This window comes from Nesoenas mayeri, assembly GCF_963082525.1.
Source record: "Nesoenas mayeri genome assembly, chromosome: 3".
NCBI classification, from domain to species: Eukaryota; Metazoa; Chordata; class Aves; order Columbiformes; family Columbidae; genus Nesoenas; species Nesoenas mayeri.
Genome location: NC_137544.1, coordinates 51,861,094 through 51,888,378, shown reverse-complemented (window position 1 = coordinate 51,888,378; position 27,285 = coordinate 51,861,094). Strand labels below are relative to the sequence as shown.

Sequence of the window (27,285 nt, the reverse complement as noted above, 5' to 3'; positions counted from 1 at the left end):
AAACAGATCTCTGGTTTTGCACAGACTATCTCATTGTTTTCTCTCAGCTGTCAACATTTGCAGCCACTACAGTGTCAGAGAGCAGGAGAACTCCACCTCTCTATTGACTGACAGAATCAATTTGATTAACTTGACTTATCAATTGCATGTTTTATGTTCTTCAGAGATTGTGCATATTCTTTTTTTCTTGTAGGGACATCAAACTATCAGGAAATCTTTTGCTAAGTGTATTTGGTGAGATAACAAACCCTTATTAGAATTAGCTATGCTATTGCAGCTAAAGACAAGGGAGGTCCTTCCTTTCCCAAATTTATAGTTTTATAATTGAGTATATCAATTACGATTAACCAAGATTTAGCAGGCTAAGGGTAATTACTGCAAAGTCACTGAGGTAAAGATATGTGCCTTTATTTTTGTAGAAGCTGAATTAATTTTATCTAGCCCTTTTGTACAGCAGCCACCATCTTTATGCAACTTCGCTGCTGATTTGCAAGATAGTAGACTTTACATTAGCAGGCCAGAGGATGGTACTGTCACACTATGGAAAACTTTATCTTCTTCGCTGTTTTTTTAAAAAACAAACAAACAACAACAACCATCACCAAACAAACAAACACCAGCCAAACACACACACACCAAAAACACACCACACACATACACCCCCACACACATTTTAGTTGTTCATGGGGAATCTGAATGTATTTTCCTTTTCTGAATCTGACCCTGACATTTATGGTACCATGATTTCAAGTTAGATTTCCCAAACTTGGGTCTTGTTCCTGAAGATAGGAACGTATTTACAGAGCTCTAAAAGTGCTGGTAGGAGACACGTGTCCAAAGGTTCTAGATAACACTCACAAAAGACACTATTTTAAAGGCTTGATGTTTAAAAGGGACCCATGCCCTGCCTGAATGGGGTTTCAGAATCTGAAACACTTCCTAGGAAGAAAACCGTCTCAATGGTTAGATGCCAGGCATCTATTAAACAACATATAGATATCAACATGATGGTATCAAATAGTGACGATAGATTAATATCATATTGACAAATAAGGTAGTTTGAGATAAGGTATCTATGGGTTACAATGGGATATCCATGCTCAGTAGTACCTCTTCCCTGATGTCAATAATTATTTTAACAGCAGAAAGCAAAAGCAGGAGGAAGAAGACACTTCCCCCATGTCCTGTTGGGTGGCTCCATGGCAGAATTACATTATTATAGTAGGAGACACATCTGTGTCTTACTAGAGGAACTTTCAAAGTCTGGCATGTTACCAAACAAAAGCTATATTATATGACATCTCTATGTGATTTGTGGTTTTTTAGAAGCGTAACACTTAGCCAAATTGGAGCAAGTTGTCATAAAGCAAGTGGATACAGTCCCTCAGCCTCCACATCTGCTCAGTGTTAAGGTTTCACTGAAAGCTCTGAAGGGCTCTGCTGATATGAAGCCCTCGTTAAAGTTACAAGAATTATTAAATTACTTCAGTCTAGTACTCACTGCTGCTTCTCCATAACACAGACACACACCTAAAATTACTCAAAAATCAATAGAAATTAAAGCTGAAGGAAAAGATTACATAGTAGCAACAAGGATTAGGTTTGACAGATTTCCACAACTACTCACCCATCAGCGTGAATGCTGCAGAACTACCCTGGTGTTATCTAGCTGAGAAAATTTCCAACGCTGGGTCCAAAACACAAAAATAAGGGATTATATTTGCAAGTGTTCAGAGTGGTAAGATACTGTTAGCTGTACAACAGCCCAGTACTATCACATAGCATGGCAGCATGAAATATAGCAGAAGTACAGGGGCTGGGAGAAGGAAATCAATGGGTATTTAAAACACCATTTAGTTGATTTACCTATAGCATGAAGCACTGTCATTTAAAAATCTCTCATGGAGATGTCTCTTCTCCAAATAAATGTCTGTACTGAGAAGATTATTTACTAAAAGGCTTTTAAATGCTGCTATTAAAAGCAAGACATTCAAATCAATTAAAAAGTTTTATAAAAACACTCATCACTCTTGTTTCCTGTGCTCTTGCCAGCATCATTCCACCCTTTCATACTCCTTCTAAAGCAAACAAGGTGGTTTTTCCGCCAATTCACAGGGCATAGAAGAGACCATATTCTAGACATTACAACAAGACATTGGAAACCTTGTTCTAAGCACCACTCAAATATTCCTGGATAAGCGCATGTCCTTTCATTTAACTCTAGGGCTGTCTTGAATAACACAGGTTTACCTTGCATATGTGTTGAGGAGGAGGGAAACAGTCTCGATCAGTTAATGTTTGTCAAGGATTCTGATTCCCTCAAGAAGACAAAGAGAACAATATATTACTATTAATTTAAGAGGGCAATCCATGCCATTTACTTTAAGCCATCAAAACCCCACCTGCCAGGTCACTTCTACTCACTATTCCCTGAAGGAGGGGGAAAGTCACATTCAGAAGATGAGGACCCATTTTAAAACAGGACAAGCTGTTCTCTGGGAGCATTTTTTTCCCGTCACTGAGCACAGAGGGAACATGTGCTACCAAAGGCCCAGTGCAGAGATGGCCAAAGTCAGGCAAAACAAACCCCTATCTACATTAGGATTAATAAGCTATTCCTTATACATGGGTTCACTATCAAATTTAACCCTACATCCATGAAACTTGGCAACACTTGACGATCACTGAAATCTAGGAGAAAAAATTGTCACAGTAGCAGAAAACATTTAGTAGTCTAAACCCCACTTTGCAAAACATATAGTGTGGCCTAAGTTCTCACACAGAGAACACGGCACAAATATAGGATGTGTGATTTCCCCACCAACCAGATTTTGTTTCTTAAATGCACATATATTTACTAAACATGTACCCAAACTCAGAGCTTAAAAGTATAATTTTTTTTTTTTTTAATTACACTGGCAATTCATCAGTGAAAGTTATTCAATTTTTTAGCACTTCACAGCTTGTGGAAATAACTCAGGCTCTTGGCTGTGACAAGCCTACGTCAGGTAGCAGAGCCTGCTTAGATGAAAAATACAATATCCACACCAAGAAGAAAAAACAGCCAACTGATAGTTGCATCATGGCCAGCATCTTAAGACAGCCAAAAAGTGAACATAATTTTCATAATTTTCCCTCCTCTTTTTCCTTCTTGACCTTTTGGTTTTTTGTTTGGTTAACTTTTGGGGAGCCAAAGTTTTCCTCCGCTCCTCCAGCATGAAGATGCCTACTCTAAGCAGCAGTTCTGCTACAAAGAAAAGTTCTCAAGTGTCTATCCATCAGCATCAGGAGGCTGAAGGTCAAAGCATCATACTTTCATGCACCACAACAAATCAGGGGAGAAAAGAAGGAGAAAAGAAGGAGAAAAGAAGGAGAAAAGAAGGAGAAAAGAAGGAGAAAAGAAGGAGAAAAGAAGGAGAAAAGAAGGAGAAAAGAAGGAGAAAAGAAGGAGAAAAGAAGGAGAAAAGAAGGAGAAAAGAAGGAGAAAAGAAGGAGAAAAGAAGGAGAAAAGAAGGAGAAAAGAAGGAGAAAAGAAGGAGAAAAGAAGGAGAAAAGAAGGAGAAAAGAAGGAGAAAAGAAGGAGAAAAGAAGGAGAAAAGAAGGAGAAAAGAAGGAGAAAAGAAGGAGAAAAGAAGGAGAAAAGAAGGAGAAAAGAAGGAGAAAAGAAGGAGAAAAGAAGGAGAAAAGAAGATGCAAGCCTTGCATTATTTTTCTGCTTAGACCATAAAAAAGAAGCAGCCAGAGAATTCTCAGGAGAGCAAAATTGAATTTTTTTAAATTCACTTTAAAAATCACAAATTTAACAATTCCACTTGTAAATCTCAGAAAAATCATTATGCTTTCAGAGTTTGTGTGGTAATTTGAAAGACAAGCCATTCCCCATTCATAGCCAAGTAGTTGGATTATCTGCTTTAGAAGAAAAATTCCACTCATTTGCAGCCTCAGAGTGTGACTGGGGCTTCCATAAGAATAATTAGAGTAGGGAGAGCACTATCTCAAGCCAGTGCTACTCTGCTAACTCAATGGAATTTCACTCATTTATTCTAGATATGATATTTGCCCTTGGGCCAGTAACTGGAGAAATAGGTCTTTATGCTCATTTTTTGTTTGGCTACCAGGGGATAGCCATTGTTTCACATTTGTGTTTAGGTGGGGGAGGGTGGGGGGGAACCTTTTTCTTTGTAATCCTTCAAAGCAGCCTACAAAGTGCAGTTTCACCTCCTCATGCAGGAGGTCTCAGCTATGTTTCTGCTCCTAAATACTCACAGTTCTATGGAAAAAGTCATCACGGCCCCCAAGTTCATGCAACACCTTGTGGCGATACATTATTTTAACACAAGAGATGTTAAAACCTCATGGCAGGTCCCAAGAGGCAACCTCCTGGCACTTGGATGAAGGGACAGAGAGCTCGGGCAGCAGAATTTGGCGGCGGCAGAGGCCTGAGTGCACTCGCACAAAGGCATCGTCATTCTTTCAGGCTCGGGTTTTATCAATGAACTGAGCAGATTCCAGGCGCCGTTCCCCCCGTTGCCTAGCGGTGGGATCCTCATTGAGGCTTTAATCGCAGTTTAGGTGCCACAAAGGAGGGGAGAGGGACGGCACCGCACAAAGCAGCCCAGCAGCACATCAAAGCCGCGGGAGCTGTGGCTGTGCCGGGTCTCATGTACAAGCTCCCACCTGGCGGTGGCCGCCAAGGGGGACGGTGCTGCTCTGCTCCCCATCACGGGGAGACCAGCCATGGTCTGGGGTGCCGCCCTGATCCCTGTCACTGCTTGGAGGGGAAGGGTCTGGGGTCTCTGTGGGGAACAACCAGAGCCCACTGCTCAGGGTCTCAAACCTGTCCTTGCACAGGGAGGTGCCCATGACAAATGATAATCCCTGCACCGAGAGAAATTAGAGAGTGGTACAGTGTACTGATACAACAAGCCTCGGGTCTGAATGCAAATCCTATATCCTTTTCTTTAATAACACTAAAATGGCAGCTTTGACAAAGAGTTTAAAAAAAAATATCCACAGAAATCAGAGACACAAAGAATGTTTTAGATCATCTCTGCCTCCTTCTTCCTCCCATCAGCACAGAACTATTTCCTCCATGTGGGTTTAGAAAGGCTTTCTGCAATTTAGTTTGGATAATATCTCTTTTTCCATGAAAGATTAGTCCACATTCAAATAGATAACTCCATGAAGTCCCGTTTCCTATTACCCAGCTTTTGTATCTATCTCATTAGTCCTAATTATGTCTTTTTTTAAGATATCCCAAATGCCTTCTGGTACAGCACAGAAAATAAGCAAGACTTTCAGATTTTGTCCCTTGAAAATAAAAGTGAGTAGCACATGCAGGTTAGCTAGTACAGGTTCCGTCACATCCTTCAGCCTTCCTACCCCAAAACGAATATATCCTCTTTTCCAAGAGGATGTTGCAAGACAACAGAGCTAGGACTTAACAGAAAAAGATGGTATCACAGAAATTTCTACCAAAGACAGCAAGGAGAAAATGTGATGAAAAACTAGGGAGCTTTTTGTGGCTAAATCAATCTTTGACATACTGGAGGGTACAGACTTCCTTCAATGCATTTTGAGGCTAATTTCTATCCCAAATCAGCCAGCAAAATTCAACTTAACACATGGAGAACTAATATTTTATTTAGGAAGTTAATAAATCTTATGTTAAGCTTATTACTGTAGTCCAGGATGAACAGTGAGGTTTGCGTTGAAGCTGATTTTCATGAGTACACAACACCACCCCACAAAGATACCGAAACACTTGAGAATATAAAGTCTTTCTCATTTCTTTACCTCCTTCAGACAACACAGAGGATGCAAATGTTGATTTTTCCTACTTCTGTAGGGCCAAATTTCACAAGCTTTACAAGAAAACACCTGTTTTTCAAACACTCACTCCACAATGATCTTTATTTTCTATATGCTGAAAACAATCTTTTTCAAATACTTAAGAGTGAAATTGCAGGTTCATTAGCTGCAGTTAATGTTAGCTTGTCAACAGTTGCCTCTTCATCCAAGTAACACTGCTTGCTGTAGATTTCTAAACCCTGAAATCCTAATCTCAATCTTTTTTGCTTATCTGGGCTTATGAATGCATATATTAGACTATCATATCATGGTCAGACCACTGCATTTGTAGATGGCTATTCTGCTTCTGAGAGAAGAAAAAATTGTGTTCCATCACTTAAGCAAGATACCAATGCCTGAGAGACACAGAACTGAGATATGGAACAGAAGTTTCCTCAGCTAAAGAAGAATGCAAAGTCGGCACCAAAACGTACTTGCAGACAAGTTTGGATCTGAAGCTGTACAACAACCTTCTGCCCAGGCTTGTTATTGCTCTTTCCAGGTCAACTTTTAAGACATAAAGGCTACAGAAGTACAATGTTCATAATATACTATACTCTATACAAGAAAAAAAGCACAATCTATTTAAGACTATGTCGAAGGTCAGTCTTATTGTTACAAGTTATTCCAGTGCTATGAAAATGGAAGGCAGATAGTGGAGCCTTCAGCAGAATTATTTTTCCCAATTTTTTGGTTTGAAGCATGTGCCTTTACGTGGTCAGTTAAAGCACTGAAATATTTCAGATGTAATCACAGAATACCTACCCAGCTGAGCTCAATATTTATTTAAAAATAACAGCCAAGGGATAATTGCATATAATCAGGCCATGCAAGTAAATGAGGAGGCAGCTTATTTACAGAGACTATTCTGTTGGCAAGAAAGAAAGCATTAGCAAAATGAAACTAATAGAGAACTCAGTGCCAATATTATACATAATTCAATGTTCCAATTACATTGCCCTTTTATGTTGTCTTGAACTGCATCGTGAGATGGAAGAGACTCTTCACCATCTGTGCCATGGCCTTTATAGCCTCTTACTCTCCTTCACCATAGCTTGCTCCTCTCCCTTGCCAGCCTGTATTTACAGTAAAAATTAGAAGCATTTATAAATATCTTTCCTGTTTTTTCATTAAATAGTCCAAGTCTCCTGATGCAGGGCTGGTGTTTGCATCCAAGAGGGAAAACCAGAAGCAAACCAGGGAAATGCCTTGCTTGAGAGGTAAGGACTGCATGTCAGAACGTGGGTTAAAACTAAAAAGGCTTTGTTCTATGTTCATGCAACTACATTGTTATTATCCCACTACAGCAATAATCTCAGTAGCTAAAAATAACTTAACAAGGATATACATGAAATTGCTCAAAACTGCTCTTCCACTAGAGGGGATGCTGTGCTCTATCTAGTTTTCTCTGTGCCTGGAAGATCCATAGCTCCAAGGGCAAGACATCAGACAGCAACTCAAAGCCCTGTACATTGTGATGGAGAAGCTGCTGCAACAAAGGCATCTCTTCCAACCCCATGGTTATTATCACATGGAAAAAATGTCAACCACAGCAATAAAATCTTAATGTAAGTTTGTATTTATTTTTAACCAGACATGTTGCTTGTGTGAGACATGCTAAAAAGTTAAGTTAAAGCTATGGGAAAACAGACTCTGCTTACTTCTGCTCCTCAAAGTCCCTTCAAGCACACACATGTTTAAGCAGAGCCGAATGCCTCCAAGTGAGCCCAGAGAAGTCAGGGAAGAGGACACAGGCTAGCAATTCCTCCCAGCAGGCACCAGAATGCAGCAGGGCTATTTCAGTCTCAAAACCCTGAGCTACTTTCCTCCAGTCCCCTGAGCATTTGACCCTTGCCTAAGAGTATCTTCTCTCTGGGACAGACTAAAGGAAGAGGCAGCAAAGCTGGGGAGAAGAAAGAACAGGAAGCTACAAGTGAGAGGCTGAACAGAACAGCGACCACACAGGGAAAAGATAAAAAAGGGACAACCAACCAAGCGCTTCACAAAACCAGAGCACTAAAAACACAAAAAAATAAAATAAAATGGGTTTCTCAGTGTTGGCCCTGGGGCAGGTGGAGCAGGCATGACATGGGAGGGCTCAGTGCAAAAGCTGTCCCATGTGTGTGACATGGAGCTGCAGGAGCAGCTCCTGCTGTGCACCACAGTGGTTCCTGCCAGCCGTCTGGTGACACAGAGGTGGTGGGGATCCAGGGCTTTTAGCAGGGAAAAAAAAATCAGAGATGGACTGCTCCACATGTGGGACTGAGGTTTCTCTTCCCACCCCACCAGCCCCACTGTTCACGCTCATTCCTAGTGCAGCTCAGCTTTCGTAGGTGGGAGACTATGGGAACAAGCCAGCTACCAGCTTACCAACACTATACCAAAGTATTGCTTTGTCTGAGAATACCAGTTGATTTTCCCCTCTCTCTCTCCACCTTCCACCTTTCTAAAAATAGGACAAGAATCTGTCAGCTCCACCACATTTAGCAAGTAAGCCCCTCAGAAAATAGCTGCCTTGTGTGAGAGATGTCGGTGGGGTCTTCCTCCCCAGACATAATGGTTTTCCTTAGGGCCAACACTCTCCAAGGTCTTCATAAATGACTTAGACACAGGACTTGAGGGAATACTAAGCAAGTTTGCTGATAACACTAAATTGGGAGGAGCTGTTGACACTCCTGAGGGCAGAGAGGCCCTGCAGGGAGATCTGGACAAATTGGAGAACTGGGAATTCACCAATCACATGAAGTTCAACAAGGGCAAGTGCCGGATTTTGCACCTGGGACATGGGAACCATGGCTGTACATACAGACTAGGGGATGAGATGCTGGAGAGCAGCTCTGCAGAGCGGGATCTGGGGGTTCTGGTCAATGGCAATGTATTGGAAAAAAAAAAAAAAACACAAAAACACAAACCAAAAACAAACAAACAAAAAAACCCAACTGTTTTCAACAAAGTTTCTTGGGAACAACAGCACAAGAGGTTACAGTCTGGTCATTCTGGCAACAGCATAGCATACACAAGTTAAAACACTTGTGCTGATGGATCATCAAAATCACTCTAGATGAAGAGCCACTACAAGTATGGCAGAAACTTACACGCTCTGTCCCCCATTCCATGCCAGCCCTCTCTGTCTGAATGGTAAGAGGGAGCTCTGTCTGTGAAAGGCAAGATAAGGCCAGAGGATGTCAACTTCTGTGACTAGCATCTCCAGGACTATAGGCAAGGAGAACAGCTACTACTCTGAAAATGCCATCTGCCTCGGGGCCTTTCACCAGCCTGTGCTGACCAGGAAAAACACAGACCTGGGAAACAGATCTCCACAGTCTCTAGGAAAAGGAAGAAGGACTCTCTTTATTTAACTGATTCTTATTCTTCCACTCAGGAAAGCTGATCCCAAGGGGATACAAACCGAACAAACAAGACCTTAGCCTGCAGTCCTTGAATACCAATCTCACACTCTTGATGAGAGGGAGAGGTAATGGCTGCAAAGCCCTACATTGTGGGTTGGGTCCATTTTGGTTACTTCTCCTCTAACTGCTTCAGCTTGACTAGTCCTGAAACATCATACAGATTTGTGATATGCAAGATGAAACAGGACTATTTTTTCAGCCGTAGTTTAATTATGAACAGTAGTACCAGATGCTTCTCAAGTGTTGAAATATCAAAAACAGAGCAAGTCAATGGTATGTTGCTGTAGTCCTGTAAACTGTATATTCCTGTGTCTGTGAATAGTGGGACTAAAACTAACCACCCAAACCCAGGATATATAGCATGCACAGCTGTTAATTATATTGCTAATCAAAGTTATGTAATCTATCACAACATTTTACTCTGATCTGGCATATTGAAGAATGCCAACATCTCATCTGTTATCTCCAATAAAAATAATTGCAAGTTTCCATGCACATATATTATGCATACGATGTATATGTATCAAGGTGACATTCATTAAAAAAAAAGAGACTGTGCTGAATCGTACCTATCCCTTTGTTTAAGGCTAAGAAAGAATATTGTGCATTTGATAACTTATTCCTTTAAGCTTGTTTCCCTTCATGTTTTTTGTTTGTTTGCTTTTGTTTGTTTTCTTTTTTTTTTCCCTGAGAAGCAATATTAAAGGTAAGAGAGACTTTGATGCCTCCAAGGGAAAAAGAACTTCTCAAATATCTGGACAGATCTTCCAGCCGTTCTAATAATGTACTGAGGAAGTTAGAACTGCCTTTCAAATGAACAAGGCTTTAACCTATGGGAAGACTTTTAAGAAGAATTTGTGTTCACTACTGTTCACATTTCTGGGATAATAATGTAGTAAACATCTCGTCTCTCCCATTACCTATGCAAACAGACAAATATAGAATACAGTCTTGCTGTCGCTGATTTTCATTTCCATCATAGATACATAAATATATACAAGCAGCACAGTAATTCCCAGTTGTTCTTTTTACAGCATAAAGAAAAACCAAACACATACACATTAATCATCTGACGTACATCTCCTGATAAGAAAAAATGAATCCATGGACATCTCAAAGACGATACAATTCTCAGGCATGCACGATGTGCTGCTCACATGAAGATTATATGCACAGAGCTAGAAGCCACCACAACCCCATCTATTTTTGCAGTTATTACTCACAGAAGTTCCCGGTGTCTCAGCAAGCCCAGGAAGGTAAAAGCCAACCCAACAGCATGCACCAAGTTATTCTGGCTTTTTTTCATGAGTATGAAGGGAAAAAAAGCCAAAACAAAACAAAAATCCCACAAAACCCACACACCAAAAAACCCCTTCATCTCATATTTTTGGGCAAAAATCAAATAGAAAGATGCCTAAAGAGCAGCTTTAACTAGTGTTCTGGTCAATTCACAGGGATTTGTAGTAAACACCAGCCCTTAAAAGTGGTGATTAATTGCTATGGCAACCAGAGCATCACAGCACACGCATGGGCTGGGACAGAGGGACAGCAGTGTGCCCTCTTACCCACACACACAGCTCAAAAGGATGACCGGCTCCTCGAGGGGCCGCATTGTTTGGGCACAATTAATCCTTTATAATACACCCTCTTCACTGGGGACGGGGGCTCTGCCCGGGCTCCCCCTTCCTCCACAGGACATCTTGCAACTGTGGCACTGCTGGGGCTTTGGAGGGTTGGCTGCACGTAGCAGGAGAAAGGAAGAAAAGTGGAAAATGTTGGACACACAGGGTCAACAAAAATTGAGGTATAATGTATTTTGGGATCCAGGTAGGAATTCATCTTAAGAACTGTCACACCACTTTTTCCTTTGCTGCTATTATATTTTCTTCACACGTTTCAGGGGTCTTTTATAAAAAACAATGTCCCTCCCTCTTTCAGTACATCACCATCACTGCACTTATAAGAATGGTCAATGTGTTTATGCTATATCCACATGTGCACGCTAGCTCATGGCAAGCCACATGTCAGTCTCTGCCTACTTGATGCCAGAGCACAGCTATAATCATTAGGAACACCCAAAAGGCAAAGAAACAGGTTCTTCCTTCCCATCTTCCAATTTATTTCTATGCTACAGAAGCATACTTAGACACAGAGAGACAAAACGAGAAAGATTTTTGCTGTGTTGCACCTCTCCACTCCCAAAAACTGGGATTCAAACACTGGCAAAATTTACCTTCTTCCCCAGTTTCCTGCTCACTCACTTTGGTATCAAACCACAAACTGCTGTGCTCCTACTAATGAAGACCTTCCCAGCCCGAAGCTTATCACTGTACTTGCCCATGGGACATCCGGGATTACTGTTTAGGCTTTTTTGCTCCTATCAAACATTCAGTTCTTTATATGGACATAAATGCAACTCTTTGACTTGAACCACAAAAGTGAAACCTCCTAAAATTTCACTTCAGGAATGAGAATGTAGTCATCCACCAGTAGTCAAAAAAATAACTGGCCAAAAAACTCAAGCACAACCTCATATTTGCTAAAAGCTGTATAAATTACCATGTTCTTTTCCCTGCCCCTCCCCCCCCAAGAGAAAAATCACAACCCAAAGAGGCTTTAGGCCCTGATCTGGAACTTCTGTTATCACTTCCATCTTTTTTTCAGTAGGATCACAATGAAGAACTGAACAATGGGAGATGTTCTCTATCTGGATTTGTTAACCCCTCACCTGTCTTCAGGAACAGGAAACAACTGTACTGCTTTATGCTTATTGTCTTCTACAACATATTTTCCTCCTTACTTCTGTCTGCCTGTGCTTTAAGGGCTCCAAATCCAACAGCTTTACCTGATGCAGAAGCGGAGAAGGTGTTGTGAAACAACACAGACGGACTGTGCAGCACCTTTCCACAATGGTACTGCCCAGTGACAGTTGGTGATTCTGGAAGCAAGACTAAAAACAAAATGCTCCCAGAAAACTGTCTCTCTCTGTCAGTGCAATCTGCCTGCTCAGAAGAAGCTCTGGTGGGACTACTCCTAAAGTGATCAAACTGGTCAATGTTCGGCTCTTCAGAAATTCTTCCTGTAACTGAAGCCATGGGAATGCTGATCACAGCACTCCCTCAAACACATGGATTTTGGGAAAGAAAGCACATGGCTGCTGGCTCTAGGGAGAAAAAGAAGAGAAAAATGGAGGCCAGGGAGCGGCAACAGGCCTCCAAAGTCACATCAACCAAATAAAAACAGCTTTTCACAGAGCCCTGTACATGGGACGGCTGTAACACAGCATACACCGTCATGAAAAGTGGGATGAACAAGTTCAGTGGTCATTGATCTCCTCTGGAGATATTCAAAATCTGCCTGGACACATTCCTGTGTAGTCTCATCTAAGTGTTCCTGCTCCAGCAGGGGGATTGGACTAGATGATCTTTTGAGGTCCCTTCCAATCCCTCACATTCTGTGATTCTGTGTGATCAATAGCTATTTTTCTAATAAGCAGCAACAGAGAAACTACTGCATGGCTTGCTCGAGAGACAAAAGTGAGTCATAAAGCCCACAGTGGCACTACCACACTCCAGATATAACGATTTCAGACCTGCTGAACACGCAGCTCTATTTTAGTCACTGAAAAAAAAAAAGTATCAGGGATAAGGTTCCCATTCTGTCTTCTAGGAACAAGGAAATACATAGTATGCTTACACTAAGCCTTTCCACAAATGTCCATCCTCACCAAGCTGAGCCCTCTCTAAAAATAAACAAACAAAAGGTGTAACAAGGAAGACTGATGTCTGTTTAGGGCTCCATCACACCTCCACCATCACCTCCAACAGCACACAGCAAGTACTTACAAGCCTAACAGTGCAGATTTTTTCCTCCAGCTCCATCCAGATTTACACTACCAGATGTCAAGCCACCTTCTTTTTTTTCTGCTCTGCCTATAATCACATTACTTCAGCCCTATTTGAGTGAGGAATTGGCTACAGCTCACTGTTTACCAACTGTTGATACCCACCAGGTTTCACCTGGGGTCATCATCACTCTTCTGAGGAACATCAGCACTGGGGCTTGTGACAAGGGGAAGGCCAGACAGCAGGCAACTAAGGATAGTTTCAACAAGCAGCACAGGCGCAACATTACAATATAGATGAGCCAAATAAAAAGAGATACTTTCCTGTCTTTCCTTTTTTTCTTTTTTACTTCAAATCCCTATTTTCCTCACCTTTTCTGCCCCTGCTCCTCCCTGTTCCTTGTTTGCAGGCTCCTTCCTTTCATCCATCCAGGCACTAGTCTAATAAAAAGTTACCTAAAGACCCAGCAACAAACAATAACCTTTTTCAGCCTGGTTAATTCTTTGCTTTTTTAGTGAGCTGACTGTGAAATGTGGCAGGAACCAAACCTGGCTTAGCAGAAGGAGCAATTTGGCCAGAAACACAGAAAGAAACAGAAACTAGACCACCTTTTGGCAGTTCACTAAACTGTGATTTAAGAACAAACTCATTCCTCAGCCTTAGCTCATGTCTATCTTAATCCAGTTCTGTGAAATGGCTGAGAGGGTGAAACTTCATATCTGATAACTCAGTTGCCTCTCTCAAAAACGTCTGGGTATTTGTTCAGCAGTGGCTGATTAGGAAATAACTTCCTCCCACCGTCACCTTTTTTGCTTTTTTTACAGTCTCCTGCTATCCCAAACCAATAGCTGTGTGTGCATTGCATTGTTGACATAAAGTCATATATTCACATCATCAATACTGTCAAAGATGCAAATCTCAGAAAGTATTACAGGCTCATCACTAACACATCTGTAGCTCCTTCCCCCTTGTTAGCAAAGTTTCACACACAGCACGGTGAGCTTCAGCCAAGATCAGCTCTTCACAAAATGCTCTCTCTTATGCTGCCATACGCATGTCTCCAATGAAATCAGTGTAACATGTCTCAGGAGGCAGGAAAGAAGGTTAGCTCACTAAAGCACCTTCAAACTCCCGTGATGGCAACGTCTTCTGTGTTTGGGTAACAGTTTGTGGCATCATCTCCAGTGCCAGGAGAGCTCCAGCAGCCCCAGGCCCACTTTCTCTCCAGGCATTTGTTCTCACCCCTGTACCAGCTTCCCCCCTGTGCTAGTGCCATGTGTTTGTAGCCACATCATAAACTCCACTGGACAGAGGTTCCATCTGGAAATACAAACCAACAACAGAAACTTTTTTCAATTTTTTTTCCCATCTGGATCAAGGCACCAACCTGGCTCTCCATGCCGCTGTGCAAATGGCTCCACCAGCACAACAAAGGGGGAAGAAGCTAGAGACGAGGACAAGAGTAAGAATGAGCAGCTGGGAGTGGAGGAAGAAGTTCTGCCACCTGCCAGAGCTCCCCTCTGCAGTCCCAGCACCACCCAAGCACCAGTTTCAGTGCCAGACCACTGCAGGACCCCCAGGAAACCTCCCCTTGTATTCTGACAGCAGGTACCTCTGGAAAGTTAGCCACCTTTTAAAAGATGCCACTGCTTCATCTCCCAAAGCCCATACATACTGTACACATTAGTCATTTTGTTTCTTGGCAAATGTTTGCCCATAAAGTTTCAGAGAAGCACCACAGTAAGTGTAGACCAGATGCTACTGAGTGCTACGCTGTATTTTATAGCACTGTATAGCATTTTACAAGCATTAACTAATCAACAACTCTTCCAGGTAGTTAACTTTAATTATCGCAATTTTATAGGTGCTGAACCAGACCCAGGGAGCTTGAGAGATTTGCCCAAGGCTGAAAAACCAATTGGTGTCCAATCCTGGATTGTAAATCAGGAGCTGCCATGTGTAACGTCTTCCTGAGCCTCTCACGGCAGCAGCAGCAGAGTTCCCTTCATCGGCTGCTGTAATGCAAGTTTTCCCTGAAAGCAAAGCAGGCAAAAGCCGACCCCTCCCTGCCCTCATTGCAAAGGGCTGTTTGAGCTGCTTTTTACCCACCAACTCTCCTGTAACTTTTAGTCAAACACAGGATGACACAAATCATCACGCTCTGTCTTTGGACCCAAACCCCACACCTGAATCAGGCAGGGTGTGCTCACAGGGCATCTCCCCATCTTTCTAACTCTGATGCCTACTTCTGCATCATACTTACGTATGAGCTGCTGGGGTTTTTTTCCTGCAGTGTCCCTTATCATCTGGCTGGTATTTTTGTGCATGCTGTTGTTTATTTATCAGGCTTGAGCTTTTAATGCTCAGCAACCAACCACAGTGGTGCACAAGCAGCAGCTATGGTAGCAAGAGTAAGTACCAACCAAAAAGGGGTAAGATGAGCAGTATATCAAGTGGATACAGCAACTTTTACTGGAAGAAAACAAAGAAAGGCTGACTGGAGAAGAGTTACTTTTAAGGAGCTTCACAGTCCAGACCACTGGACAAAACATCAGCTCTGTGCACTTGCAGCTGCTGGAGGTTTCTCCACAGAAATGTTTGTGAGTTGCTGGATTTGAAGGAGGGGGCTGAGGTCAACTGATCTCTGTAAGTCTCTTCCCGAGAGTTACAGAATATTTCTGGTCCATCCAAAGGAAGGAAGGATGGTATCTCCAGGCAGCACTGGTGCTGTGATGGGAGCAGAAATGCCTGCATTAGGATCACCTGAAGATGGATCTCTACTGTCAGTGCTGTGTACCAGTCCTGAACTGGCAGCACGAGCAGAGGTGACCAAATAGCTTTCTTCCCTCATCAAGCTCTCACCTCCCTGACTTCCCACCATGAGCCTTCAGCAGGTCCCATGGGATCCTCATGCTCTGGAAGGAAGTGAACAAACCCCACATGAATTACTCACTTCGGCTGTTCTTTGCCACTGCTCCTCAGACAAGCACCGCTGCTTCGAAAGATAAAACACATGCATGGCCACTGCTTGAAGGAAAAAATGCCAATATACCACATTTGGCAGGCAACTTAGTTGTAAATTAAATTTGTACCTTTGTTCCCCCTCCTGCTTTGCGCCTGCCACGCAAAACAACAGCCAAAATGCATCTCAGAGCCCTCATCCTGCAAATACATAAGCTGTCAACTAATGCCAATGACTAGAGTGTGGTCATGACTCGTTTGATGCTTGATGCACGGTATTTTGCTAAAATACAGCCAACATACATGTAAAAAAAAAAAAAAATCGTTAAAGGACTGAGAAAAAAGACAAATTTAAAACTGTCAGTGTGTGCTTCAAAACAAATTGCAGCTAAATACTCTCAAGTGTAAAAGTACTTTGGATGTTAGTGAGACCATTCATAAATGAGAAAAGAAATTGGTATTGATTCTGCAGGTTCATGTCTCAATACATCTATAGGTTGTAAAAGTGTAGGAATAAATCTAATAAATTAATCTAGCTGAGTAATAATAAGTTCCATTAACACGGTAATACCTACCAAATCGATATGTATGAACAATTTCAGACATCAAATTTAACAGAAATTCTTCTATGAGCTAGAATGTGCTAGAATTCATTTATTTATAACAGGACATTAAATTTGGGTAACTTCTGTAGTTCACAGACAGAGTGCTTCTTTTCAAGTGAATTATTAGGGAATTATTTGGTGTCTTAAATACAAATAACCTCTTTAGAAAGAGAGAAACTCTGAATCTCAGATTTCGCTTGGTTAACTCTTCCACCTTGGGCAGCGCTCCAACCACTGCATGGCACTGCACCTCACCCTGACCACTGTGCCTCACTCCTTGAGAGCGCTCTGCTACTGAACAGTTGTTCCAGTAAGATGTCGCAGTTTTGTTTAAATGAGAGAAAACCTGGATTTTTCCTTTTCAATGCCAGTAAGCAGTGCCTTCATGCATGTACTACAGCTACCATACCACCTTGCTCCAGTGCTTCTAGACTAAGTCCTCCAAATGTCCTGGACTCTACTGAAAGATGTGATCCCCCGCACCACAAAAAAAAAATCACTGGTGAGCACTAAATCTAAGCAAAGCAACTTCGGTAGAAAAACCTGAAGAGGAGGCAACAAAGTCTCCAGGGCTGTGCATAGGTGTTGTCCACTCTGTGATGAACTTCTGCAAACAGTGATCTCTAAATTCCAGAAAAAGTCATCTTGCTACAAAGCAACCCCCTTAGCACCAAACAGCAGGGATCAGGTATTCAAATTCTGACTGGAAATTACCTGTGCATAGCAGGCAGGTCACACAAGAAAAGGAGACACTTCAGTCTGACCATTACCTATACTTGGGTGCCCAGCCACTTTTTCCTCACCACATTAGATGAAGCCTGGAAACTTTTCCTGCCTGATGGTACTTAATCCTCATACTTAGCCTGATGAAAATTATATCTACAATATTAAAGTTTTATTTCCTTCAAGTATCAAATCCCACAACCATTAAAATATTTTCCAGCTCCCTGCTCAGCTCTTCCCAACCTACTTGCTATTTGCTGTCCTTCCTCAATTTCAATCTACCCAGGATGGACTCTACAGACCACAATATCCTGACAACAGGGAGTTAAAAAAAAAAAACAAAACGTAATCAAAAGCATTTCATGTCTGTAGCAGCAGTAGAGAGAGAAAAGTAAAGAGCAATGGGAAAGAAATACTTGCTCAGTTTCATGACAGCTCTACAGTTTCTAGTAAGAAGATATTTGAGAAGGTAAATGGCCCAAATCAGGCTGCAGAAGCCACCGAAAACACAGAGCTATTTAAACTCCATAAAATACCTGAACTTAAAATAATCACAGCATAATTAATTTAATTGTATTAAGTATTTTTCAGCATTTGTCGCATCACCGTGGAGGCGGGGAGCAGAAAGCAAAGACCCATGGAGAAGAATATTGCACCCTGGCATAGCCACAGAGGCACCTAGGCCGACAGCTTAAAGATGCAAGTTTTGGTAAAAACCAGAAAGCATAGGATAGGGTACAGCTTATGCCTTATCCCCCTTGGAGCATTAGGCCCCTACCTGTAAGTAACTCACTTCAGGCCTCACCTCCCTTGTCTGTGACACAGTCTTCAAGAGCTAGACATGGACATCTACCTCTTCTCTTCAGAAAAAGGCAGCAAGAACTTGCTTTTACCTCATAGTTACCACTCTTGTTCAGCCCATCCCAGTTAGACTCTCCCTTCACCTGAAAGGGTCTGAGCTACCAGCCCTGAGGCTAAATTAAAGATCAGGATTTTCGTTATCAGGAGCTCTCCTCCTCTTCCATAAGGATGATGAAGGGCCACCAGAGCTGGAACAGATCCTGGTATCTCCCTCCCATGCTGCCAGTGGCTTCCTCTCCATTTCACCAAACAGGCAGAAACATTTAGTCCCCTCTTAACTCGTTTTCCATTCCTACCCAATGGAAACCAGAAAAAGTCAGGTCACATCAAAACACATGTCAGACGAGGCAAAGTAATGAGAATGAATGTGGCACAGAAGACAGAACCATTTTAAAATTAATGCGGCCTAGTAAAAAGACAGTAAAGCAGGCTTTTGGACACACATGTGACAGTTTCTTTGACAAATTAACACCAGAAAGGGCTGAGTAAACTAATGACCATCACTACAAATGTTTCAGATTTTATTTTCATTCTGTCATCAGGTAATACTGGCTTATAGGTTGCAATTAACACTAGGGCTTGGGAGGTAATAATTATGGTCTTGCTACTGGACACATAAATTACCTCATTTATCTGTATTAGAGATGCAGCAATCTGTTTCAAGCATAGTGGGCTTTTGTAAATGAACACCTTGAAGCCTGAAATGTCTTGGGAGATGAGCTGGGCAAAAAAGCATCACCTGGTTCCAAACTTTTAATTTTCAAAACCTCCCCCATTTTGCGTTAAGTCAAAACCACAATCATTTGAGGTTCTTCATCCCAAGAGAACCTCACACACCATGTGTTCATGGCATCGCTCAGGGACACAGCAAAGCAGAGTTAAATATGATCTCCTACATAAGTATTCCCATCACCAGATTACCATGAAGTCTTACCCTCCATCCCAAAATGTCTAGTCTGGACATAAGAAACCTTGCTGAACATGCAGTCTTGAGAAAATCTAGTCCGTCTTGCCAAGGTTTTGACTCATCTACATTTTTTGACAGGAAAGAAAAGTTATAGCAAAAGAGATTTGCTGTCTGGCTCCTAAGTTCCTACGTATTGCCATGGGTCAGACTTTTCTGAAGTTAGAGCATGACCTCCCACATCAGTACGGGAAAATGCAGTGTAAGGAAGCAACTGACCACCACACCAAGGGAAAACTTAAATTAAGGGCCAAAATGGCTGTATCAGCCACAGAAGCCTGGCTTAATAAGTGTCCCTATTTTTTACAGTGGCACCTACATGGCATCATTCATGGACAGACCTTTCTCGTGAGATCAAGGATCATCCACCTAGGAAATTATTTGGCTGGCACTGTGTACAGCGACACATCCCAAAAAGCAGGCACGCTCCCTGCAGAAATATGGCCCAGTATTGCTGCATGGGTGTTCTCACCAAGCACAGCCAGGATGCGGGGATGCTCCCTCCTCCATCTCTTTGCTCTTTAGTTCCAGCCATGCTGAGGAGAATGTGATGCATGGGAGCCAAACCCACTACCTCAATCATGTGGTATCTCTGAGGAAAATGATGAGAGGGAGTGAATATGTATTGAAGGAATGCTTTCTTAAATCATGAGAGAAACCACGTCAGAGGAAGTTGAAAGACAAGCTTCAAAACTGGCATATTTTTAGTAAAAATCCCAGAGAGACAGATGACAGACATAAACAAGCAGAGACAGGTAGATTAGGTGGTTCACAACATGAATTTCACAACCACCAATACTCACACACTTTACAGTCATAGCAATTTATGAGTCCCCATACAGCTGTTCTTACAACAGGTGATTTCAGCTGAGTTTGAGCTCAGCTTGCAAGCCTTTGAGCATGAGATTTCTGTTTTTGTTCGGTTTGGGGGTGATTTTTGGTAGTTTTTTTAAGTCGAGCTTCTTCAGCAAGTTCTCTTCCCTAAGCTTTTCTGTTAATCAGCCCTAATCAGTATTCAAGTGCTGATCCATAAGGCTATCTTCTGACTTAAAGGAAGGGAACACCTCACTAATAGCCCCAGTGTTTCCCTCTGCCTGCAGAAACAACGGTGATAAGGACAGAGACTCCAGCCGTCTCCAAAGAGACAGAGCCACAAAGAGCCCTTCTGATTGCTGCTGGCATCTGGCCTTCCCCTCATTAGCACATTAAAGCTGCTCTGTCCATTCCATAAGAGCCACTCTGTCCATTCCTCCAGCTTTCTCTATGGAGCCATTTACAATGCTGCTCTTTTGAAACCCCCCTAGTTCAAGAGGCAGTAACCCCTTCCCAAAGCCCATAGCACAGCCAGTGACAAAAATTCTCATTTACAGGCAGACATCCAATAAGTACCAGCCTTCTGAGTGTCACAGGTAGACAGAAGACACCCATATATTTTGCCTTGCCAAACTGCCCCTCCTAGGAAAAGTCTTTTCCCAATCAGTATGTGGGCTGTCAGGTTTAGATTACAGTGCACTTATCGTATCAAATCACCCCAAACAATTCCTATTTCAGAAGAGGATCAGCAAGTCTTCTGACTCCTAAGGTACAAATTCTCCTGAGCAAAAGCGAGTCAAAGGGGACAAAACTTTCCAACACTGACTCCAAAACCTGTTAGGAAACCACACTCAGACACTTTGAAACCATATTTGGACACACTCCCAGCACTTGCTAAAGCAGCAATATGGAAGCTTTATGTACTTTAGCTCATCTCCACTCCTAAATCAATGCATTTTAAGTGTACTATGGCCTACCAATAAGTGTGTATTCACTGAAATAAGTTGTTTGGAGGAGAAGGGGAAGAGCATCTTTTTCTCCTGTTTTACGGGTATTTCCCTTATGCACCCAAATTATTGGGAAGGCAGCTAATTCACAGACATCACTTGCTTTCAAAATGGCAATTACAAGTAACCTAACGAGAAAAGGAAACAGTGGACAATTTTTCATTGGTTGATTTCTATATCCTCTGCCAGGATGCTTTCCTATGGGCAGATATGACCTTCCCATTTTCCCAACTGAAATGAATAATACTAACAGTTACAAGAAAGCCAACCTAGTTGCTTTATCTATGCTCTGAACTCATTTTCTTTGACTTCCTTCAGAATAGTACAAATATTTTTACCTAAAAGGAGAGCTACAGCTATCTGCATTGAGCTCAGACTCATTCTTCTACAGTCGCTGTTATTCTGGGTGGACTTTGAAAAGCTATTTGTACTTTTTAAGAATAAAAATCCCAAAGGAAGCCAATCCTTTTGTTTTGAAGAAGAAAGCAAAGCAACTGAAGGTTATGAATACTCACTCTTTTTTTTGGATTCCAAAAATGATACCTTTGATCCTTGACTTGCTTTTAATTAAAGAAAAATGCCATAAATTATTTGGTTTGTTTGCGTCTCTGATCAGTCAACTGAAAGATGTTATTGCTTTGGGGCAATGAAATACAATGTGTCAACCATATTACTATTCAGTTGCAGGTTCTTTTTAGCACATAAACTCACTCTGACTTACTATGTGGATACGTGTTATTAAAAAAAATAATAATTGGGTCATAGTTTCTGCTGCTTGCAGTGTCATTTAAACAACTCTTATCTCTGTAAAGTTAGTAGCCCTAACACAAGGTTCAAGTTCAAATTTAATCAGCTAGTGGGCCAAACTCTTCCTGAACTCTATTATCAGGGATGAATTTGGCCTGTAACATACTAAAGATGCAAAAGTTTTACTCAGACCATACCCAAACAGCCAGGCTTTCCGACAAGAAGCATCCAAATTGCTTTTCTTCATATACTTTGGTTCACTAAATCACTGCCTAGCTTAATGAATTATATTTATTAGCAACGTTATTTTGTCTTCCTTTTCCTAAGAAAGGTAGTGGTAATTAGACCATACACTGACTTTAAGTACAAGGCTAAAATTTATCTGAGAAAGTGAATAAGAAGGCAAAGTAGAGAAAGACTCACATTGCTCCAGAGAAAGCTTTCACAATCCACTAGTGCAGAGAATGTAACTACAAAGCTATTTAAAAGATGGCATGGAACTGAGTGCATGAAATTACTCTTGCTCCATTTTCTGATATCAAGTTGAATATGTCTCTAATATTCTGATACGATTTGTAGGAAACTTCTGAAAAAATACAAAGTGCCATTTAGCAATAGAGAGCAAGAAAAAGCACATGAAGACAGCCTTGAAACAGCAATGTAAGGCATGGCTAGATTTTATAGCTAGTATTCCTTTAGAAAGTACTAAAAGATCAAAGTGGGAAAACCCAGAAAGATGTATGTGCCATCCAGCTTTCTAAAACAGTCCTCATCAGGGTAAGCAATACAATAGTGGGGCCTTAGACATTACTTTGGAGACCCAAGTTCCTTGACATGGCTACAATATTTTTTTCTTTCCCAGAATAATCTTGTTTACTTAGATAAAATAACTTTGTCATAGTATCTAAAGATATTAACGAATTTTCCCTGCAGAAACTTCATTTTTCTCTCTGTGTCCTGGTGCTCAGGGTTACAGAGATCATGTCCATGTATAAGCAGGTACCTCATTTGCTGGCTCTCATTTGGACAAATAATCTGCACGGATCGCCCAAAGAGATCATTTGGCAACCTGCTCCCCTTGTGGCGCAGCAACATTTATTCTCTGCCCAGTTCCTCTGAGGAGGCGGCAACCAGCATTCTTAACATGAGATCAACCTGTAAATTAGTTTAAAAAGCTTCAGAGGCCACACACAGTGCTTTGCAGGTGATTCAGTACAAAGGGAGACAAGCCACCACTCTGTGCTGGGATCCAGACAGACAGGGTGAGTTCAGACTCACCAACAGGTATCTTGGGAATCTGGAGGCACCAGGATGGAGGCCTGGAGAACCACAGAGCTCCAGACAGCAAGATTTTCTCCTTTTTTTCTTGCTTCCCGCTATAGGTGGGAGGCAATACGGAGCAGGTGAGTCACTGCTTATTAAATGGTCCTCTACAAGCAGACAGAGTTGGTGGAGTCCAATTTTGGCTTTGCAGAGGCTGTGGGGAAGCAAGCAAGCAATCAAGCAGCCAACATTATTCTTTCTCTCCCCTGCAAACTATAGCAGGGCAGGGTCAGCCAGAGAGAGCTGCTGAGCAAATGTCACAAGAAAGGTGCCAGGCAGGGCCCTGCAGTTGGGATTCATGGCCCATGGGTGTGAGTCACAGGTCCAGGAACGTATTTGCAAAGTGTAACCACCACGACATTTGCCCTTAATGCAACAGCAATTCAAAGTCATCCTCTCCAGGCTTCAACGATAACAGAAAGCTCTCTCCTGTTGCAGCAGGTCCTGTTCACCACCACTGGCAGCTCAGAATTTATATCCAAACTATCCCACTAAAACCTACAATTACATTGAGCATCTCCAGTCCTCCATGATCCTGGACCTTTGGTTTTGCATTTTACTTTGGTTTTCTGTTATGGCCAACTTTTTCACAGAGTGCAGTGTTCGCTGTGATCACTGAAATACATTTTTACAGCCAACCAGCTTTGCTTTTAGTATGTTCTCTCTCAAACACCGTGGGGGGTGGTTGTGCCAGTGTTTCTCAATTACCTCGGGATCTATTGAGTGAACAGGGAGGAGGGGTTGGAAGGTGAAGTTAAAATAAGTTTCCACAGCTTGTAAAGCAATTTTAAGAGGAGCCTTCAAAGGCAATTCAGGAATCACTGAGTGCCTAGGTGACCAAACTACTAGATAAAAAGTGAGAGAGAAATTATACTCAGTTTCTGCCAGTGTCAATCCCCATTTTCCTGCTGGCTTGTTTCTTCCCAGGACATACCAGAGTCTGTCCCCTCCCAGGAGGCAGATTTTTAGCAGGGTGTCTTGCAGTAGGACAAGGGGTAATGGTTTTAAACTAAAAGCCGGTAGATTCAGGTTAGACATGAGGAAGAAATTATTCAAGATGAGAGTGGTGAAACACTGGAACAGGTTGCCCAGAGAGGTGGTAGATGCCCCATCTCTGGAGACATTCAATGCCAGGCTGGATGGGGCTCTGAGCAACCTGATCTGGTTGAAGATGTCCCTGCTCGTTGAAGGGGGTTGGACTAGATGACCTTTGAAGGTCCCTTCCAACCCAAGCCATTCTATAATTCTACCAGCAGGCTTCTGGTAATCTTGGCTGTTGTTAGCCTTTTTATTTTGTTCATCTGCCTGAGAAGCCTCCACTTTGTCTAGCAAAAAACAGAAGCACATGTGCTCAACTCAACGAGTCAATCAGGAACCTGTCACAAACGGGTCACAGGCAGATGGTGAACACAAAGTATAGACAGCACAGAGAAAGTGTTACCCTTTTCCAGTAGAAAAACATTTATTCAAGAAGCCAATGCTTGGGGTTTTTTCTGGGCTCCTACTTCTTTAGGGATATAGCATACATATTTCTTCCTTTCCCTTAAACATTTCCATGCTATTGTTTCCACAGAAGATGAAAACATAAACATTGTGTTAGGATTCATTCCATTGTGTCGGGACTCATTTCCCTTTATCAATAGAAATATTACATGAAAGACATGACTTTACATGGGCTGAGTTCTTAGTTCCCATGCAAAGTTGAAGGAAATCTAACTCAGGCAAAATTTTGCTTGATACAGACTTTGGGATGGGCTAAGGATTCTCTTACACAAAGAAAATACTGTCTTAAAATGCCACAGTAATGAGTCTTCTCGCTCTCCATAAATCACATACATAAATCGCATACATTTGGAAAACTTTATTCTTGATTCATGTTTGAGGAGGGGAAAAGAATATGTTCGCGAGAAAGTGACTGAGCTCCTGTTCATTACAGAGCTGGGCATCTGGACGATGCAAGACCTCGTTTCTAGATTCAAGTTTGTGAATCAGAACAGGGATGTGGACTTTGGTCACCAAAGCCAATTTCTATCTTTTTCCTCCTTAAAAACAAACAAACAAACAAACAAACAAATAAATAAACAATTCTCCTTTCAATAATATATATAACAGCAAATATTGATTTGATTCTTTAGCTATGGTATACATATATGCATAAGCATGGTAACTGCTTGAACAATATGAATTAATTGAACACTTCCTAGCCGTGAACACTGTGGTCAATTTGATGGTTACCCAGAGGTCACTATCACCACACTTGAACAAGAGTACCTATTGCTTCTGTATCTGATAGCCTTGCCACATCTTCATACATCTTGTGCTGCCCCTGAGAAAACTTCTTTTCTCTGGTGGCTTAACTCAGGACTGACACACACCCCAGGATGACCAAGCAGAAGGAGAACAGGATTTTGCAAGCACCGGACACCTAAGAGGACACAGACCGTTTGGTTGAGGAATTGCGTGAATGTTACTATACTGAGAGTTACAAATGTGCATGTATAAGAAAATGTGTAACTGAGTTTGAGCTGAAGCAGCTCTTACTTGTTGCAGCTTCGTTTCAATCCTTCTCATGCTCAAATAACAAAGGATAAATATTTCCTTCCTTATTGATGCTTTTGAGGATCCTCCTAGAATGGTAACAGTTGTTACTGTTGCAAATAATAGCAATGATCTGTGAGCAATCAAATACCTTCAGGTATTTGTAACAAAGACAGGAACATTTATCATTTCCTAATGTTTAAAAGCTTGAAAGAGTCAACAGGCTTCATTGTCAAAATGAGTATATCCAGATAGATGAGCTGATGTTTTTCTTAGTAGGTCATCCACAATACACATATCTGAAACTAAAGTGCAGACAGTGAGACCAACGTTGGTATGCACCATCCCATTGCTGCTCATAACCCTGCAAGTGCTCTATTTAGCACGTAAAAGTCATTAGGCAGAAGTGATATCTTCAGCTGGCTTTTCAAACAGGAGCTCAGAGGCTCAGAGAATCAGCCAGTTAGGCTCTGGATAGACACTGTTTTGTAGTAACAACCTGAGCCCTAATGAAACACAGTGCTGAAGAAATAAATGGCAAAAAGGAGAGCATAAAGGATTTAAGTAAGATGGTTCGAGTGTTTTCTTGTGCCTTCGGTGAAATAATTTACCCCGAGTACCCTGCAGCTTTCTCATCTTTGCATTGGCAATGCTGAGCCACACGCACGGGAGAACCGACCAGCCAGTGTCTCGGCAGCATCCCGCTCCTGCAGCCAGAGCACGCTTCCCTCTGACCACGCCAGCTGGTCTCAAATCAGGCACAAACCTCACATGGGGCCACCCGGCACCCCAGAGCATCGGGCTCTGCCCGGCCGCTGCTGCGGACCCCGCCGAGACGGCAAGGGCCGCTCCGCTCGCCCGGCGTCCGCGCTCCGACTTGGCATGCGGTGCCTCCGCCACTGGCCGGGCTCCGGCTGCGGGAACGTGGGCTCCCTTCTCCCCGCCGCCCCCTGCGTGTCCGCGACCGGCTAGGAAAGTCGAAGCAGGCGGGAGGAGCGGGTGCCCTGCTATTGGGGTGTGCCTGCGGGCAGGGCAGGTGCGATCGGCACCAGCCCCGGCGGGGAGGTAGCGGACCGGGACTGCGCCTCACGTCGTGGCCTCGGAGGCAACAACAGACAGGGGGAGGCTTCGCGCTGCCGCCCCCTGCCCGCAGCTTAAGCGGGGAAAGGCGCTGCCAGCCCAGACGAGCCGCCCCGCCAGAGCATCCGCGCCTCTCTCGGCTTCACCCCGCCGAGGGGGCTGGGCCGGGACTCCCCCGACGGCCGCCTCCGGTCCTCCACGCCCCAGGACGAGAGGCAGCGGGGCGGGCAGCCGCGCCGCACCATGCCGTGCCCTGCCGTGCCGCCGAAGCCCCGGTCCATCCCCTGGCCTCACCTGTTCAGCACTTTCCTGATCCGCTGGCGCACGCTGGAGGAGGGCGCGGAGATGCCGCTCCTGCCGCCGCCGCTGCCGCCCTCCGCCGGCAGGTTCTCGATGGTGGCCACGACATGGCTGGGCTGCGGCGGGTGGTGCGGCGGCGGCGGCGGCTGCGGCGGCGGGGGGTGGCGGTGGTGGCGGTGGCGCTCGGGGGAGAGCATCGCGGCGGGGCTGCGCCTCAGCGGAGAGCGGGGCGCATCCCGGCGGGAGGGCGGCGGGCGC

At 43.0% G+C, this 27,285-nt stretch overlaps 1 protein-coding gene across 1 annotated transcript in view; it reads right to left on the bottom strand.

Annotated features, from left to right (window-relative positions):
- SLC35F1 (solute carrier family 35 member F1) overlaps positions 1–27,224 on the bottom strand; it is a gene marked incomplete at both ends in the record, with an annotated part of 235,947 nt that extends 208,723 nt beyond the window's left edge. Inside the window, one exon of the mRNA XM_080342199.1 lies at positions 27,022–27,224. Within this exon, the coding sequence (XP_080198325.1) occupies positions 27,022–27,224 (203 nt within the window). The remainder of the gene's footprint in view (positions 1–27,021) is intronic.
- Positions 27,225–27,285: the final 61 nt, after the last annotated feature.